We start from the raw sequence: 14239 nt of genomic DNA on the forward strand, positions 1-14239 counted from the left end.
CATGTGTTTATTTACATGTGTATTATGGAAAAATGTTGTTTTAATTTATGTAAACAGTATTGTACTGCAAATCTTGTTCTGTTTTTTCACTCAGTATTCTGTTTTTAAGAGATGCAGCCACGTTGCTGTACACACACCTAATTCATTCTAGTTATCCATCTTAAAGTATTTGTTACATTTTCCTGTCTATTCGCCTGGTGATGAATCCCTAGTTTCCCCCCCCCCCCCACTCAGCCTCATTCTCTGCGAAGACAAGGCTGCAACGGGCAGTTACCTACACTTCTTTTTAGGGACATGTGATGTAGGAAAAGAAACAAGCTCAGATAAGAGCAGTGATTTGGCACTCCCATTGATGTGAATTCCAAAGCCCAAAGCCAGATGCCACCATCATGCCTCACTCAGGGCCATCTGTCTGTAGTCATAAAAAAAAAAAAAAAAAAAAAAAAAAAAAAACTTGAGATGATTCAAAGCAGATAAACTGAAGAAATATTTAGTAGATGAAGAGATAGCCCTAGAAAAAACTAGGTGAGCTGAATCAATTATTTTATGACGCAAACGAAGTTTTCTCTCTGTGTGTGATTATTTTTAGTGTCATTTTTGTAGAGATGGAAAACATCACCTTAGTCTGGCCCGCATACAAAAGAACCTTGGTCCCTAAATTGCAGGCGCTAGGTCAACCAGTGTTCTCAGAAGATACTGCAGAGTTCACCCTAGGAGCAGAAGCAAGGAATGAGGGAAGGGGCAGATTTCAGAATTGCGTAGTTGCTAGGGGGAGGGGAGTGAGGATGACAGCGAGGCTCTACAATTTTGAGCACAACCAGCTCAGTGCCTGCGTTTGTTTTTCGTTTTTTCTGGTCTTCCGAACATTTAGTACTTTTTCTATTGGATAAAACGTTACAAGAGAGAGAAAGCTTCTACCCCTCGCAGCCAATCGCCTGGCAGGTTTCTTATCGTTGGGGGGAGTGGCCAACTCTATGATTGGCGGATGCGAGGGGAGCCAATCGGAGAGTGATGACGTGTAGTGTTGGCAAGCAGATTGCTTGAGAGCAGGTAGGGATCCAAGGAGCGCGAGTCAGGCCGCCGCGGCCAGCAGCCAATGATGAAGCAGAGCAAGGCTCTTGCCTTGAAGAGTGGGCGGGGCTTTGGCAATTGGCGCGGAGGGAGTAGGGTAGGCGCTGTGGTAGGGGACGAGTGAGGCAGTGAGCTGAGCTAGTCCTGTGAGGTTAGACAGCTGCACTTCAGGTGTGACTGGTAGCAGCTGCTGGACTGAAAGAGAAAGAGCAAGTGCAATCGCCTGAGCTTTGTGAGCGCAGTCAGCATGTATCGCCCAGATGAGGGTCCTCCTGCCAAGACCCGCCGCCTGAGCAGTTCGGAGCTCCCTCAGCGCGGCCAGCCGCCGCTGCTGCCGCTGCCGCTGCCGCCGCCACTACCGACACCACCACCACCACCACCACCGCTCCTTCGATTGCCCCTGCCTCCACCCCAGCAGCGACCAAGGCTCCGAGAGGAAACCGAGGCAGCACAGGTGCTGGCTGACATGAGGGGGGTGGGACTGGGCCCGGCGCTGCCCCCACCTCCGCCCTATGTCATTCTTGAGGAAGGGGGGATCCGCGCATACTTTACCCTGGGTGCTGGGGGGCCTGGCTGGGATCCTGCGATGGAGTCAGGGTACGGGGAGGTACCCCATTCCACAGGGAGCCTGGAAACATTCCCCTTGTCTGAGGCCTCTGGGGGAAGCCTGGAAATTGACGTTGAGGTTGCAGAGGCCAGCAGCTCTGCTGAAGAAAAGGCCCTAGAAACCTGTAGCTCAGGGATGTGGGAGCCCCAGATGTTAGTCGGTCCAAAGAGGAATGAACAGGCTATCATAATAGTGGAAGATGAGGATGAGGATGAAAAGGAAAGTGTGAGGAGGAGGAGGAGACGGAGAAAGAGGAAGCAGAGGAAAGTGAAGAAGGAAAGCAAAGACAGGAGTACTGAAAGGATGGAAAGCATCCTGCAGGCACTGGAGAGCATTCAGATGAACCTGGAAGCTGTAAACATAAAGGCAGGCAAGGCCTTCCTGCGTCTGAAACGCAAGTTCATCCAGATGCGAAGACCTTTCCTGGAGCGCAGAGACCTCATCATCCAGCATATCCCAGGCTTCTGGGTCAAAGCAGTATCCTTCTCATTGATTCTCATGGGCCACAAGCCTGTGGTAGAAAGGGAGAGGTAGGGAGAAGGACAGTGAGGGTGAAAGGGTGCTGGGGAGGGCCAAAGATGAGATGAGCCCCTTATGAGAAGATGGGCCAGAATGGGTGAAAGAGGGAGGGAAAGAGGAGGGAAAAACAGAGAAGCTGGACTGCAGATGATGAAGGAGGAAGGGAGCATAGCATAAAAACCTGACCTCGGATGGGAAAGGTGAAAAGAGCATAACCAAAAAAATGGATCACAATTAAAAGGGGGAGGGTAATAGGCATGCACCTGAAAAATTGGACCACAGGTGGTGAAAGGAGGAGGGGAAGGGCATACAGAAGATGAACTGACTCAGAGACAGTGAAGAAGGAGAAAGGCGTACAGCAGAGAACCTGCCCAACTGTGTGCTTGAGCTTCACAGGGCTCTGCAAGCCTAGATCTCTGCATAGATACCAAGAGATTCCAGTCCTGGATGAAGTGCTCTCCATTAGAGGGGAGGGAGCTGGAGAGGTGCTGGAGCCCCTGAAGGGTCAGGAGAAAGAATACCTGGGTATGGACATCAAGGAGTTAAATGAAAGAAGGGGGAAATAGGAACAATCCCATTCACTATTGGTGATTGTTAAGCATATCCCAGAGGAATACATCTGGGGATGAGGAATACATGTCAGTGTAACATGTTAGGGACACATAGATTTAACATCTCAACAGGATTATATGAATACTCTGGTACACTGGCACCCTGGTATAAAGTAGCATATGATCACAAGCACTCAGCACTCAGGCACACAGTATCACGTAGACACAAGACAACACAGACACAGTATTATGCGACCATAGGTCCTCAGCACAAACACACCTAGCATCACTTGAACACAGGCCCTCAGAGCTATTTACTCAACATCCACATATAACATCATGTGACTACAGGCCCTCAGCAACTGGATACAGCAGCACTTAGACACAGGACCTTCAGCTTCAAGGTATACTAAAGTGAATACAGACCCGCAGCATCTAGAAACAAAAATCTCATGAACATAGATCCTCAACATCAAAACACAGCAAATATGAACCACTTTTCACAGAGGCTTAATGTTACATGAACAATCTAACCACATAGATGGTATCATGGTAATACAAGTACAGGTCACATCCTATAACCCACCTGTTCCATATATATTGCAAGAACACAGCCTCTCCTGCTCCAGCCTCTCTTGCTGTGCCCTGCCTGGCCTTCCCTCCCTCATCATTGAACAGTTAATCCTTGACCTAAACTGCTCCACTCATCAGTTTCTCAACCACCCCAGAATTTCAATCTTGATCAATCAACGCGATGAAGACATTTTTCGCTACTTGACCAATCTTCAGGTCAGGCCAAAGAGGAAGGCCAAGGAATCTGGTTCTTTGAGGTGAGGGGAATAGAAGGGGCAATAAGGGAGGGCAGATTCTACCATTACCCCCACCTTGAGCAGGTACAGGATCTCAGACATATCTCCATGGGCTACAAAATGAAGCTATACTTCCAGACAAACCCCTACTTTACAAACATGGTGATTGTCAAGGAGTTCCAACGCAACCGCTCAGGTAAGTGGAAGTCCAGGATAAATCCATGCCCCCCCCCATCATTAGTCAGTCTCCTCTTCATGGCTTCCTCTTTCCCTAGGCCGGCTAGTGTCTCACTCCACTCCAATCCGCTGGCACCGGGGCCAGGAACCCCAGGCCCACAATCACAGAAACCAGGACACCAACCACAGCTTCTTTAGCTGGTTCTCAAACCACAGCCTCCCAGAGGCTGACAGGATTGCTGAGGTGAGGCCACTTCCTGGTATGACCAGAAAAAACCTTGTTAGGCTTGCCCTGAGTGCCTGGGGAACTGGAAGTAAGACCTGAGGCTTATATTTATGGCTCTGCTCTTCCTTTTCTCTTCTTTTTCAACAGATTATCAAGAATGACTTGTGGGTTAACCCTCTACGCTACTACATGAGAGAAGGGGGCATCAGGGAAACAAGGAAGAAGCAAGAAGAAAAAGAAAGGTGAAGGGGGAATGGTGGCTGAGCAGTGGTTTGTGGGAGATGGGGCAAAAACTAGGCTAGTATCACAGAATTCATAGAGCCACAAGGGATCTTTGAGATAATTTAGTGCAGTGCTCTGCAAGTGAGGAATGCCCAGAAATGGCCTGAAGTTGTATGCATAGGTCAGGCTTAGAAATGGGACTCTCCCTAGCCTAGCCTAATCCCTAAGGACCCTCATAGACTGCAGCCTCTCCAGTTACTTGCCACCTTTCAGTGTCTGCCCTGGGCCTCCTATTAACCCCATACTCAGCCCCAAACTTCCCCACAGTAAAGCCAAGGATGCATATGAGATGGTGATCATGGAAGATATTTATGACCATTATGCCATGGAAGACATTCTCAGTGAGATCTCAGATGCTGATGAGACTACTGACAATGAGATCATTCATGACATCAAGATCTTTGACTTCATGGAGACTACTGACTACTTCGAGACCACTGACAATGACGTCAATGAGAGCCTGGGTGAGAGCCTGGGTGACAGTGAGAGCCCTGACCACAATCAGAGCCCCAGCATTGAGATCACTGACAACAATGAGAGTGCTGATGACAACGAGAACCCTGATGACAACAGTGAGAACCTAGAAGACAGTAATAAGAATACCTATGACAATGAGTATCCCAACAATGAGAATCCTAATGGTGACAACAATAGCCTGGAAAATGGCAACCTGGGCAGCAGTGGTAATAACGAAAACAGCAGTGACAGTGACAGTGGGGATGAGGGCAGTGATGATGAAGATAATGATGGCAGTGATGGTGACAATGAGAGCAGTGATGATGATGGCAATGAGGGGGACAATGAGGGAAGTGATGATGATGATAGAGACATTGAATACTACAAGAATGACATTGTAGTGTTTGACAAGGATCAAGATAACAGCACCATCCAGGAAAACTATGAGGATGAGGTAGAGATCATCTCTGAAGAATCCACAGAGGAAGCGGAAGAGGGCAGTGAGGAAGGTGAGCTAGACCCCTCTTATCTTCCCCCATTCTCTTTTCTCAGAGAAATCCTGGTGCATGGTATTTAGACATGAACACAGTAGAATCTTGTGGAGGAAAGGGAAAGAATTCTTTTTTAAACAATGAAGGCCAGAAAACATTTAACTTAAAAATGTAACAAAGCCAAAGAAATAGTTCAGTTCCAAGTGATGGTGGACAGGAAATAGGACACAGTGTGTGGAAAACTAAAAAGGGCACATATACACAGGGGAAAGAATGACACATTCAACATACTGTGTCCCCAGCCCTGGCCTCCTAGGAACTAGCAGGCTTGTTTGGGCTGCTGGGAGTAAAGTGAACAGTGAACTGTGAACTGTGAGCCCAGAGGATGGGCGTGGCAACTAATTCTACATCAAGAGTTGGGAATGTAAAGAGAGAGCTAGAGAAAAGGGGTGAACTTTAAATTAGAAGCCACATTCTCACTGAGAAGCACTGTGGGTCATTCTTTGTGGAAGGGAGAATTTGGCAAGGACCTGGAAGGGTGAAAATGCATAGTACGTTGGGCAAGATTTCCAAAATTGTCTTCTGGGGGTGCTTCACCAGTTCTGAAAGCTGCTTCTCACAGAAGACCTTGGTGATAAAAAAAAATCAGAGATATACTGCATATAATACTTCTTGTAGGCAGGCATGGTGGCACATCCCTGTAATTCCAGCACTTGGGAGGCTGAGGCAGGAGGATTTCCATGAGTTTGAAGCTAGCCTGGGCTACATAGTGAGTTCAAGACCAGCCTGAGCTACATGGCAAGGCCCTGTCTCAAAGAAAAACAAAATAATAATAGCAACAACAACACTAGCTCTTGTAGAATCAAGAGTTGTCAGTCTTTTTTCCTTCCCACCTGATGGTATTTCTTCTAAGAATGGGAAGCAGAGCTGTCTGCTCAACCCTAAAGTGGGTTGGGGTAAGGGAATTGGGCTTAAAAAGACAGACTGGGGCCTGTTTGGATCTGATTGTGAGGAAGTAGTGAGGGAGCTGGCTGGGAGTGATAGGTTTATTCAGCTGAGGTTTGAGCTCAGGAAGAAACACACATTGAGTATAGTGAGGAGAAAAAGCTACTTTCAGAGAGGTATCAATTTTGATAGAACAAAGATAGGGAGCCTGCCCTTTTTTCCTGCCTCCCTTCCACTCCCCCCTTACCCTGTGGGCCTTGTTCCAAGCAAAGGCCCATGGCAAGTGATACCAGGCCCTCAAAAGCCCTAGCTATGTGTTCTGTTTCCTTTTAAAGGGCTGTTTACCTGCCTGTCTAATGCCCTGCACCATTTGCCCTTCCTTGCTTCTCTCCCCTCCACAGGTGAGGACAGCTACCAGGAGGAAGGAAGCAAAGTAGACTCAGAAGACACTGACATGGAGCAGGTGCTTCAGGTTCCAAATGCTTGGTCTAACCTGGGGAAGAGGGCGAAAACCAGATAAACAGCTTACTCTCTCGGGGCATCTCTCTGTTTCGCTCTTTCCCAGTGCCCCGTTTGCTCTCCCCCTCAGTTAGGGCTCCCATGTTGCATTTCTGACCTCATACATGGGTTTAAAGTTTATTTTTATGTAATCTCAGTAATTTCAGAGTTCTTATTTGTGGGGGTAGCGATCCCCGCTTTTTTGGTCCTCCTCCCTCACGGGCTTCTGTGTGCTGCTACTTATTGTGATGCCTTGGTCAGGGCTCCTCTAGCCCTCTTCTCTTTGGTGTCGGCCCCAGCCCTTTTTCCCATGCTATGGAGTAGACACCCTGATTCCAAAGTAGGGAGGGCTGCTATGGCCTTCATCGAAGCGTCACAGTGGCCTTGAAGGCTCTGCCTCCATCTTGTTCGCCCAATTTTTTCTCTTCTTCCATCCATCTCTTTTACCCACTGTGCCTGCTAACTTGCCAGGCCTTGGTATCTATGCAAGGCCACTTAGCCTTTGCTGGATTCCTGCCCTTCCTCCCACCGCTGCAGCAGAAGTTACGCTTCTCCCTGTGAATATTGATGATCCTAATAAAAACCTGAGCAAATTCAAAGTGCTGTTTGAGTCTTTGGTCCGTCCCAGTGCGTCGTCCCTAGTGGCCAGCCTCCCCACAGACCAGCACAAAGCTTCCTACTCCATGCAGGGCCCTGGGAGATGGTAGTAGCTCCAGGGTTTGGTCAGTGATTGAGGGGAGCCTAGCTGAGGCCATTGCATCAGACCTTTGCAGACTGCTCCAGCTAATGGCTGAATGATGCTGTGAAAGCACCTCTTGGTCCTTGCAGCTGCCTAGGACCCAGCCAGGTAGCAAAGAGCTTCCCTCTCATTTCCCTCTGGTGCAAGAATAGAGAGACATTGTGTGTCATAGAACATCAATTTAATAGTGATTCATCTGTTTCATTTACTAGTGCACTTTCCTTTGGGCCTAGTGTGAGTTGGGCGTGGGGCAGCCAGAGGAGTCCATTTTTCTCTTTGGCATGTAGTAAAAAAAAAAAAAAAAGCACCAACCATACCAATACCACAAGATCATACCTGAGTACTCTCTTTGGGAGGTAGTGCAAGGTTCTCCTGGAGTTGGGCCTGGGAGAAAAGGCAGGAAAAAACATGGCTAAGCTGAGGAGTTTTCATAGAGATAAAGGAAAACCTCTTAGATGTACAGTGGGGTGGGGAGGTTGGGAGTTGTATCTCTGTAAAACAGCCTTTACTTGGGTGACCTTGGAAAAGCTGAGCTGTATTAAATTTTGGATACAATAATCATTTCACCAGAAATGTTTCTCAGATTATTTCTCATTTTTTATCATAATGGTAAATTTCACACAGGCTTTGGTCGGTCTTTTAGGATACAATGTATCCCTGGAACATTACATCCAAGGCTTTTATCAGGGTTTCAGATGCGGTCGGATTTGTATTTTCAAGAATGCCTTCTACTGGCTTCTAGGAGAATGGATGGGAGGGAGGGAGAACAATGGGGAAGTTGACCTAAATCTCAAATGAGAGTGGCATAGGGACATGGGAGAGGTTGTTTTCTTTAATTTTAATTTCAGAAAAGTTTTAGATTTGTGGAATTATTGCAAACATAATACAGAGAAATTCTGTATATTCCACAACTAGTTTCCCTTGTTAAAAGTTAATGAACCTATATCAGCACGTAATGATTAATCAAGGTCCATACTTTATTCAGGTTTCCTTAATTTTAACCTGTTGTCCTTTTTTGTTTCAGGTTCTCATCCAGGATACCACCCTATATTTTAGTCATCATGTCTCTAGGCTCCTCTTGGGCTGTGATATTTCTCACTCTTTCCTTGTTTTTGACAACCTGTTCTCACCATTTGTCTTGGTTACTTTTCTCTCGTTGTTGAGACAAAATATTTGACACCCAAAATGAAGGAAAGAAAGATATATTTAGCTTACAATTTTTGGAGGTTTCAGTCCATTCTCGGCTGCCTCTAAGGTAAGGTGGTATGGCTGAGGGGCAACCATTCATGGTGGCCACAAGTTACAAGAACTAATGGTAAAAAGGAGAAAGCATGCCTCCTTCCCTCCCTTGTATGGTATGCCAGCTACCCACCCCTGGGCAGAGGCAGCACTCACACCACCAATCCCAGTGCTAGACAACAAACCAATCACATATGCTAAAGTTAGACACCTCCATGACTGCATGAGGCTTAGGGGGCCATCCAAACATAAACCATAACATCATTTGAGGAGTACTGGTCAGGTATTTTGTAGAATTTCCCTCGACTGGAATTTATCTGATGTTTTTTCTCATGACTAAAGAGGGTTATGAGTGTGGAAAGGAAGACCACTGAAGTAAAATGCTGTTCTCATTATATCAAGTATATATACCATCAGTATGATTTATCACTGTTGACATTAACTTTGTGACCTGGCTGAGGTACAGTTTGTCTAGTTTCTTCACTCTAAAGTTATTTGTTTCTCTGTTTTCTGTGGCATGCTCTTTGGAAAGAAGCCACTAAGTATATAACCCATGCTTAAGGAATAAGGAGTTAAGTTTCATTTCTTTGAGAGAAAGTATCTACATAAATTAATTGAACTTGTTCCACATGAGAAATCTATCTATTCCATGAGAGCTTTTAACATGCTAAAATTGACAAGTTTTAGATACAGAAAGAAAGGGACTTGGAGGAGTCAGGATGACTGCCAGGTTGCTGTTGCTCTAGGCTTCTTCTTTCAAACAGCTGGCATACCAGATCAAGGAAATAACTCTTCATGCTTCTGATAAATGTTTTGGAAGAGGACAGAGTATTGATGTTTCTGGTTCTGACTTTGACTCACTTTGTCAGAGATGGATAGAAAAGACTGAATCTTAGAAAGGGAGAACATCATATTGAGTGGGTGGTGCATGTCTGTAATCCTATCACTTGGGAGGCTGAGGCAGGAGGATCACTGTGAGTTCAAGGCCAGCCTGGACTACATAGAGAGACCCTATCTCAAAAAAGAACCAAAGAAAAGTAGAACATCTTGACTGAGTGTGGTGATACATACCTGTAGTCCTGGCTACTCAAGAGGCTGAAGCAAGGTAATTAATTGAGTCTAGAAGTTCTAGACAAGCCTGAAAATATAGTGAGACTCTAACTCAAAAGGAAAAAACTACTAAAAAGGAGGGGCACATCTCACCCAAGGTAATACAATACCTCGAGATAAAGCTGAAAGTGCAGAACTCTTAAGGCATGCAGAGTAGATAATCTCCCTGAACTATCTGGAACTAGTCCGGGTGGGCACATGTGATACAGTAAGGGAGAAAAGGAGGTATTAGGGGTGAAAGGTTTGGCCCAGACAGGACACTGTAGCCAGGAAAGCCACAACCGGAAGCAGGAAGCCCCATCTTGCCCTGCCCCTAGGAAGTTACCTGTGACGCCATCTTCCCGCCCCTGGGAATTTACATATGGCGCCAAACATAGGACCAATGGGCTACCTGTGTATCCCTAATGCCCGCCTTAGGTTCCACCCCAAACCGAGGCTATTTACAGGCCCCCACGCCACGTGTCTGCCGGAGAGATTGCCGGACGCCAGCGGTGGGGGTGCCGGTCATCTCTCTCCGTGTTCTCAGAATAAAGGCCGCTTTTTATTTTATATTTCTCATCTTTTGTTAATATTTTTCATCTTTTGGAAATAACTCTATCAAGGGGCAAAGGCCTTGGAGTGGGCCAGAAAGAGATCAGCCTGGAAAGAGGATCTCAGCTCAGTTCCTCTTTTTCTTTCCCTAGGATTGAACTCAGGTTTTTGTGCACCCTAGACAAGCACTCTATCACTGAGCTATATCCCCAGCCCCAGTCTGGTTCTCTGGCCTCAATCTGCTCTAATTTACAACAGTTTTCCTATCTATAACCTTAGGCTAATCATCTGGGGAATCAGCCCAGGAAAAGCAACCTGCCCAGGATTCCAAGATGCGGTCCAGCCCTGAATCTGGCCTTCATACTCATCCCTGATTACATCCTGACTCCTCCCTAATCAAATCTGTAACTCTTCATGTTGGCCTTTGAGTCTCTTCTTTATCTACTTAGTCAGAGAGAGCCTCTGGTCTTCAGAGACATTGTTAGGAGCTTGTTTTGGAATTCTAATCTAGTCGGTAAGTATGCTCATGTCCTGGCCTGAGGCATGGAAGCAGAAGATGTTCTTTGCCCAGAGAAAAATCTTGTTCCCTGTGCCCTCACTTCTCAGTCTGTGCCTCCAAAAACAGGGGATATTCTAGAAGATCTAGCTCCAAAATATAATCTTCACTTAAGACCAGAGAAGACAGGCTCTATTTCCTGGGATCTTAGACAGAAACCAGGAGAATGAATAGCCATAGTTCCAATGTACCCCAGCTCCTGTTCACATGCCAAAACTACTTGGCTCCATATTCTTTAAAGCTTACTCCCTCTGCAGGAAAGGGTACTGCTCCTAGGTGGAAGGGTCCCATATCTCCTGCAGCCAGACCTTTGAAGTATTACCCATCTCTGAAGACAGAATCAAATTGCCAATGGCAAAAATACATTTAAGAACATCTCTCCTTGGGTGCACAAAAGGCCAGCAGTGGTTCTTTCAGTTGAGAGTGCAGAGGATGGCTGAAGAGGAATTCTATTATCCATTCAATAAACACTTATTGAACACCAACTGTGTGTGCCATACTACAATGGATGATAGGGACACTGCAAGGAAACAAAAGAAAGCAAGTCATTGTCCTCCTGGAGCCCAGAGTTCAAGTTTAATTTTTTGTGCATAGCTGTTTGGTGATCTAGTGAAGTCTACAAGCCTTTTCTCAGAAAAAAATTTAAGTGCCTAAAATACTTAGAATTTCAGAGGAAACATTACATTTTAAAATTGTATATAGTAGTTATTAAGATATGAAGAAAGCATATATGTGTCTATGGTAATATATGTGCTCCCCATTAATTCATTAAATCGTAAGCTTTTATAGAGTAAAGACTACCATTATTTTAAAACAGCGATGAGATTGTATATTTTATTTCACATCTCTAAGGGGGTCTGATAAATCTCTGTGATTTCTATTGGTGACAGAAATACTATTATAGTTAGTTGCATTCTTTATTGAAAAGTACTGTAGTAAACTTTATTAGTAGAGGGGAAAATAAAAGATGTAAATTTTTTCCCATTCAGGTTGATGGGCCCCTCCAAACCCTGTCCCCCAGAGTCTACTGAAGTCTACAAAACCCAAATTGAAACCCCTGTTAATAACAGGTCCTTCCTGTCTCCCCTTCCTCCTTAAAACAGATTTCCTTTGGAAGACAGAACCCTGGATTTTATTGTGGATAACGGCTGTGCGACTTCAAGCCAGTCAGTCTGACCCTTGGGGCTGTAGTTTCCTCCATCTGAACATGGGGAAAAGAGACTTTAATTATTTACTACTCATGGAATTATTTTATGTTCTCTCATTTAGTCAGCACAATACGGGGGGTTAAATATGTTTCCATTTCGCAGATGATTTAACTGAGGCACCTATGGGGGTTACCACTTGACCAATGGTAGCAGAGGCTGGTGAGTGATGTACCATATCCACCTATCCTCCTTGGGCGGAATTAGGAACTCTGTTTACCTCGACAAAGCAAAACTTGGCTCAGAAATCTCTGCAGGTGGGTGTGGAGCTGTGGAAAACTGGGACAGAGTCGTATTTCTTAGCAGAGCGGGCGACGTGCAAAGTACCTTGTGCAGAGGAAAAGCGTGACTGGCGCTGGCCTGGCTTGGGCTTCGCGCTTGCGTGTTCCCAAATAATGCTTTTAAGCCCTAATAGGCGGGCACTCCTTTCTCGGCCAATCCTATTAAAGAGATGGCTTGAATTATAAACCAATCAGAAGCCCCAAAAGGGAACGAGTTTTCTTCTGCTTGGATCCTGGCCTAGAGGGTGAAAATAAAGTGTTTCCTTCTCCGCCAATTCCAGGGAAGGCTGAAGGTGCTCCTCCAATGGGAGCCTTGACACCTCCGTTATAGGTGGAGACTCGCGACCCCGCCCCTGCTCGAGTTGGAGGTGGGGAAGCCTCCAGAGTATTCTCCAGATCCTGCTGCGGGCCCTTGGTGTCATTTTGCCCGCGGCGTTGGCAGTGCGGACAGCCGGAGCTTAGGGTGAGAAGCCAGGAAATAGGGCGGCGCAGAAAGGGGGAGTGGCGGGGTAGGAGAGGCCGGCTCAGAGCGCTAGAAGGTTGGAGCCTGAGCGAGCTTTCACCTGGGTGGTCTCTCGACCCTAGGCCGACGGGTGGCAAAGGGTCCTGCAGGTAGCAAAGTGAGGGCGAGTGCCCCTTCGGCCCCTAGACGGCAAACCGGTGAGTATACTGCGAAGCCTACTATCTGTGCTTCTCCTCTGCTTCCTCCTCACAGTTTCCAGGGAAATGATTCTGTGCAGATCTGCCACTCACGTCACCACCTGTGTACCTGTCTGGCCATCTCTCCCCGACCTCACAGACACTGCACTAGGCAGCCCAGACCTTAGAGGCTTAATCCTGCCTTGACCTATGAAGACTACCTATAAGACCTGGAACTACCTACTTCACCCATCTGGGCCTCAGTTTCAGCATCCGTGAAATGGGGCTACATAACTTTGCCCAGTAACTGGCCCCTAGAAACTTTTCTATAGTTAATGACTGTCGTAACTGAAAAGATGAACATCTCACTTGTGTCACCCACTCTCCTACAAATATCCTGCCTTTCAACCACATCTCAGCTACCCAGTCCAACAGTATCACCCTTCTTCTTAGCAATATCTATGACTCTATTGCCTCTGTAAGCTCATTTATTGACATCCTCCTTCCTTCTAGCTCACTGCGTTTAGTACCTCTGCTTCCACTGGGACGGAACAACTTTTTACCCTTAACTTTTTTTTTTTTTTTTTTTTTTTTTTTTTTTGCCTTTTTCCTTTTTATCGGTACTGGGGATCGAACTCACGACTGCCTGCTTGCAAGGCAGGCGCTTATGCCGCTGAGCTAAATCCCCAGCCCTTTTTACCCTTAACTTTTTTCCCATGCTTCCAATCCCCTTGTTTAAACAGATTCATGATAGGACCATAATTCATAAGTCTTGCCACAGAGTGGCTTGAACCACCATTGGTACATTTATGACTGTCCCATCAGGTGGCTTTTTATTAATTTTTATTAGTAAAAAGACTGATAGAAGTGTTTAGATCAGCCGAGTGTGGTAGCGCACACCTGTAGTCCCAGCACTTTGGAGGCTGAAGCAGGAGGATCACAGAGAGTTCGAAGCCAGTCTGGGCTACAAAGTGAGTTCAAGGCCAGCCTGAACTGAACAGTGAGACCCTGTCTCAAAACAAAAAGTTTATATCCATTTGTAACCACCAGTAGTACAAACCACCTGATGGAAGAGTCATATACATACCTTCAGTGGTTAAAGCCAGTGAAAACGGGTTAATTAGCTTAGATTCCATGACTCTTCATTAATTATAATCATTTCCTTGTATATACCCTCACTTCCCTTTGTCCCTTTATCACTAAAATTTAGCATCCAGGCTGGTCCTGGTCAAGTCCAACCCTGAGTATTCCCTATCGTTTCCGTAGGCCTTTACTCTTCTACCCTCTGAGATGACTACTTCAAGGGC

At 46.1% G+C, this 14239-nt stretch overlaps 2 protein-coding genes across 4 annotated transcripts in view; both read left to right on the plus strand.

Annotated features, from left to right (window-relative positions):
- Positions 1-481: 481 nt before the first annotated feature.
- Tspyl2 (TSPY like 2) lies at positions 482-7231 on the plus strand. 2 transcript variants are annotated; one of them, XM_003462330.5, is made up of 7 exons: positions 482-2155; positions 3460-3537; positions 3642-3753; positions 3833-3978; positions 4108-4202; positions 4510-5207; positions 6536-7231. In XM_003462330.5, exons 1-7 carry the CDS (start codon positions 1319-1321, stop codon positions 6652-6654), a joined length of 2085 nt encoding a protein of 694 aa, XP_003462378.1. In that variant the 5' UTR covers positions 482-1318; the 3' UTR covers positions 6655-7231. The 2 variants fall into 2 exon arrangements, with proteins under 2 accessions (XP_003462378.1, XP_023417097.1); XM_023561329.2 differs by lacking the exon at positions 3460-3537 and having other exon boundaries at positions 487-1525.
- Positions 7232-12531: 5300 nt separating this feature from the next.
- Kantr (KANTR integral membrane protein) overlaps positions 12532-14239 on the plus strand; it is a 49798-nt gene continuing 48090 nt past the window's right edge. For both annotated transcript variants that reach the window (XR_001199173.3, XM_063245912.1), the window contains exon 1: positions 12532-12953. The gene's annotated coding sequence lies outside the window, so the exon portion shown is untranslated. The remainder of the gene's footprint in view (positions 12954-14239) is intronic.

This window comes from Cavia porcellus, unplaced genomic scaffold (assembly GCF_034190915.1).
Source record: "Cavia porcellus strain 051 isolate PalLab524CR breed Dunkin Hartley unplaced genomic scaffold, mCavPor4.1 scaffold_3, whole genome shotgun sequence".
NCBI lineage: Eukaryota > Metazoa > Chordata > Mammalia > Rodentia > Caviidae > Cavia > Cavia porcellus.

Excerpts from the sequence above, each read along its gene's own strand:
- Tspyl2 (XM_003462330.5), top strand. The coding sequence starts at position 1,319 with ATGTATCGCCCAGATGAGGGTCCTCCTGCCAAGACCCGCCGCCTGAGC. Across the intron at positions 2,156-3,459 it reads CAGGCTTCTGGGTCAAAGCA|TTTCTCAACCACCCCAGAAT; the intron begins GTATCCTTCTCA and ends TCCACTCATCAG. Across the intron at positions 5,208-6,535 it reads GGAAGAGGGCAGTGAGGAAG|GTGAGGACAGCTACCAGGAG; the intron begins GTGAGCTAGACC and ends TCCCCTCCACAG.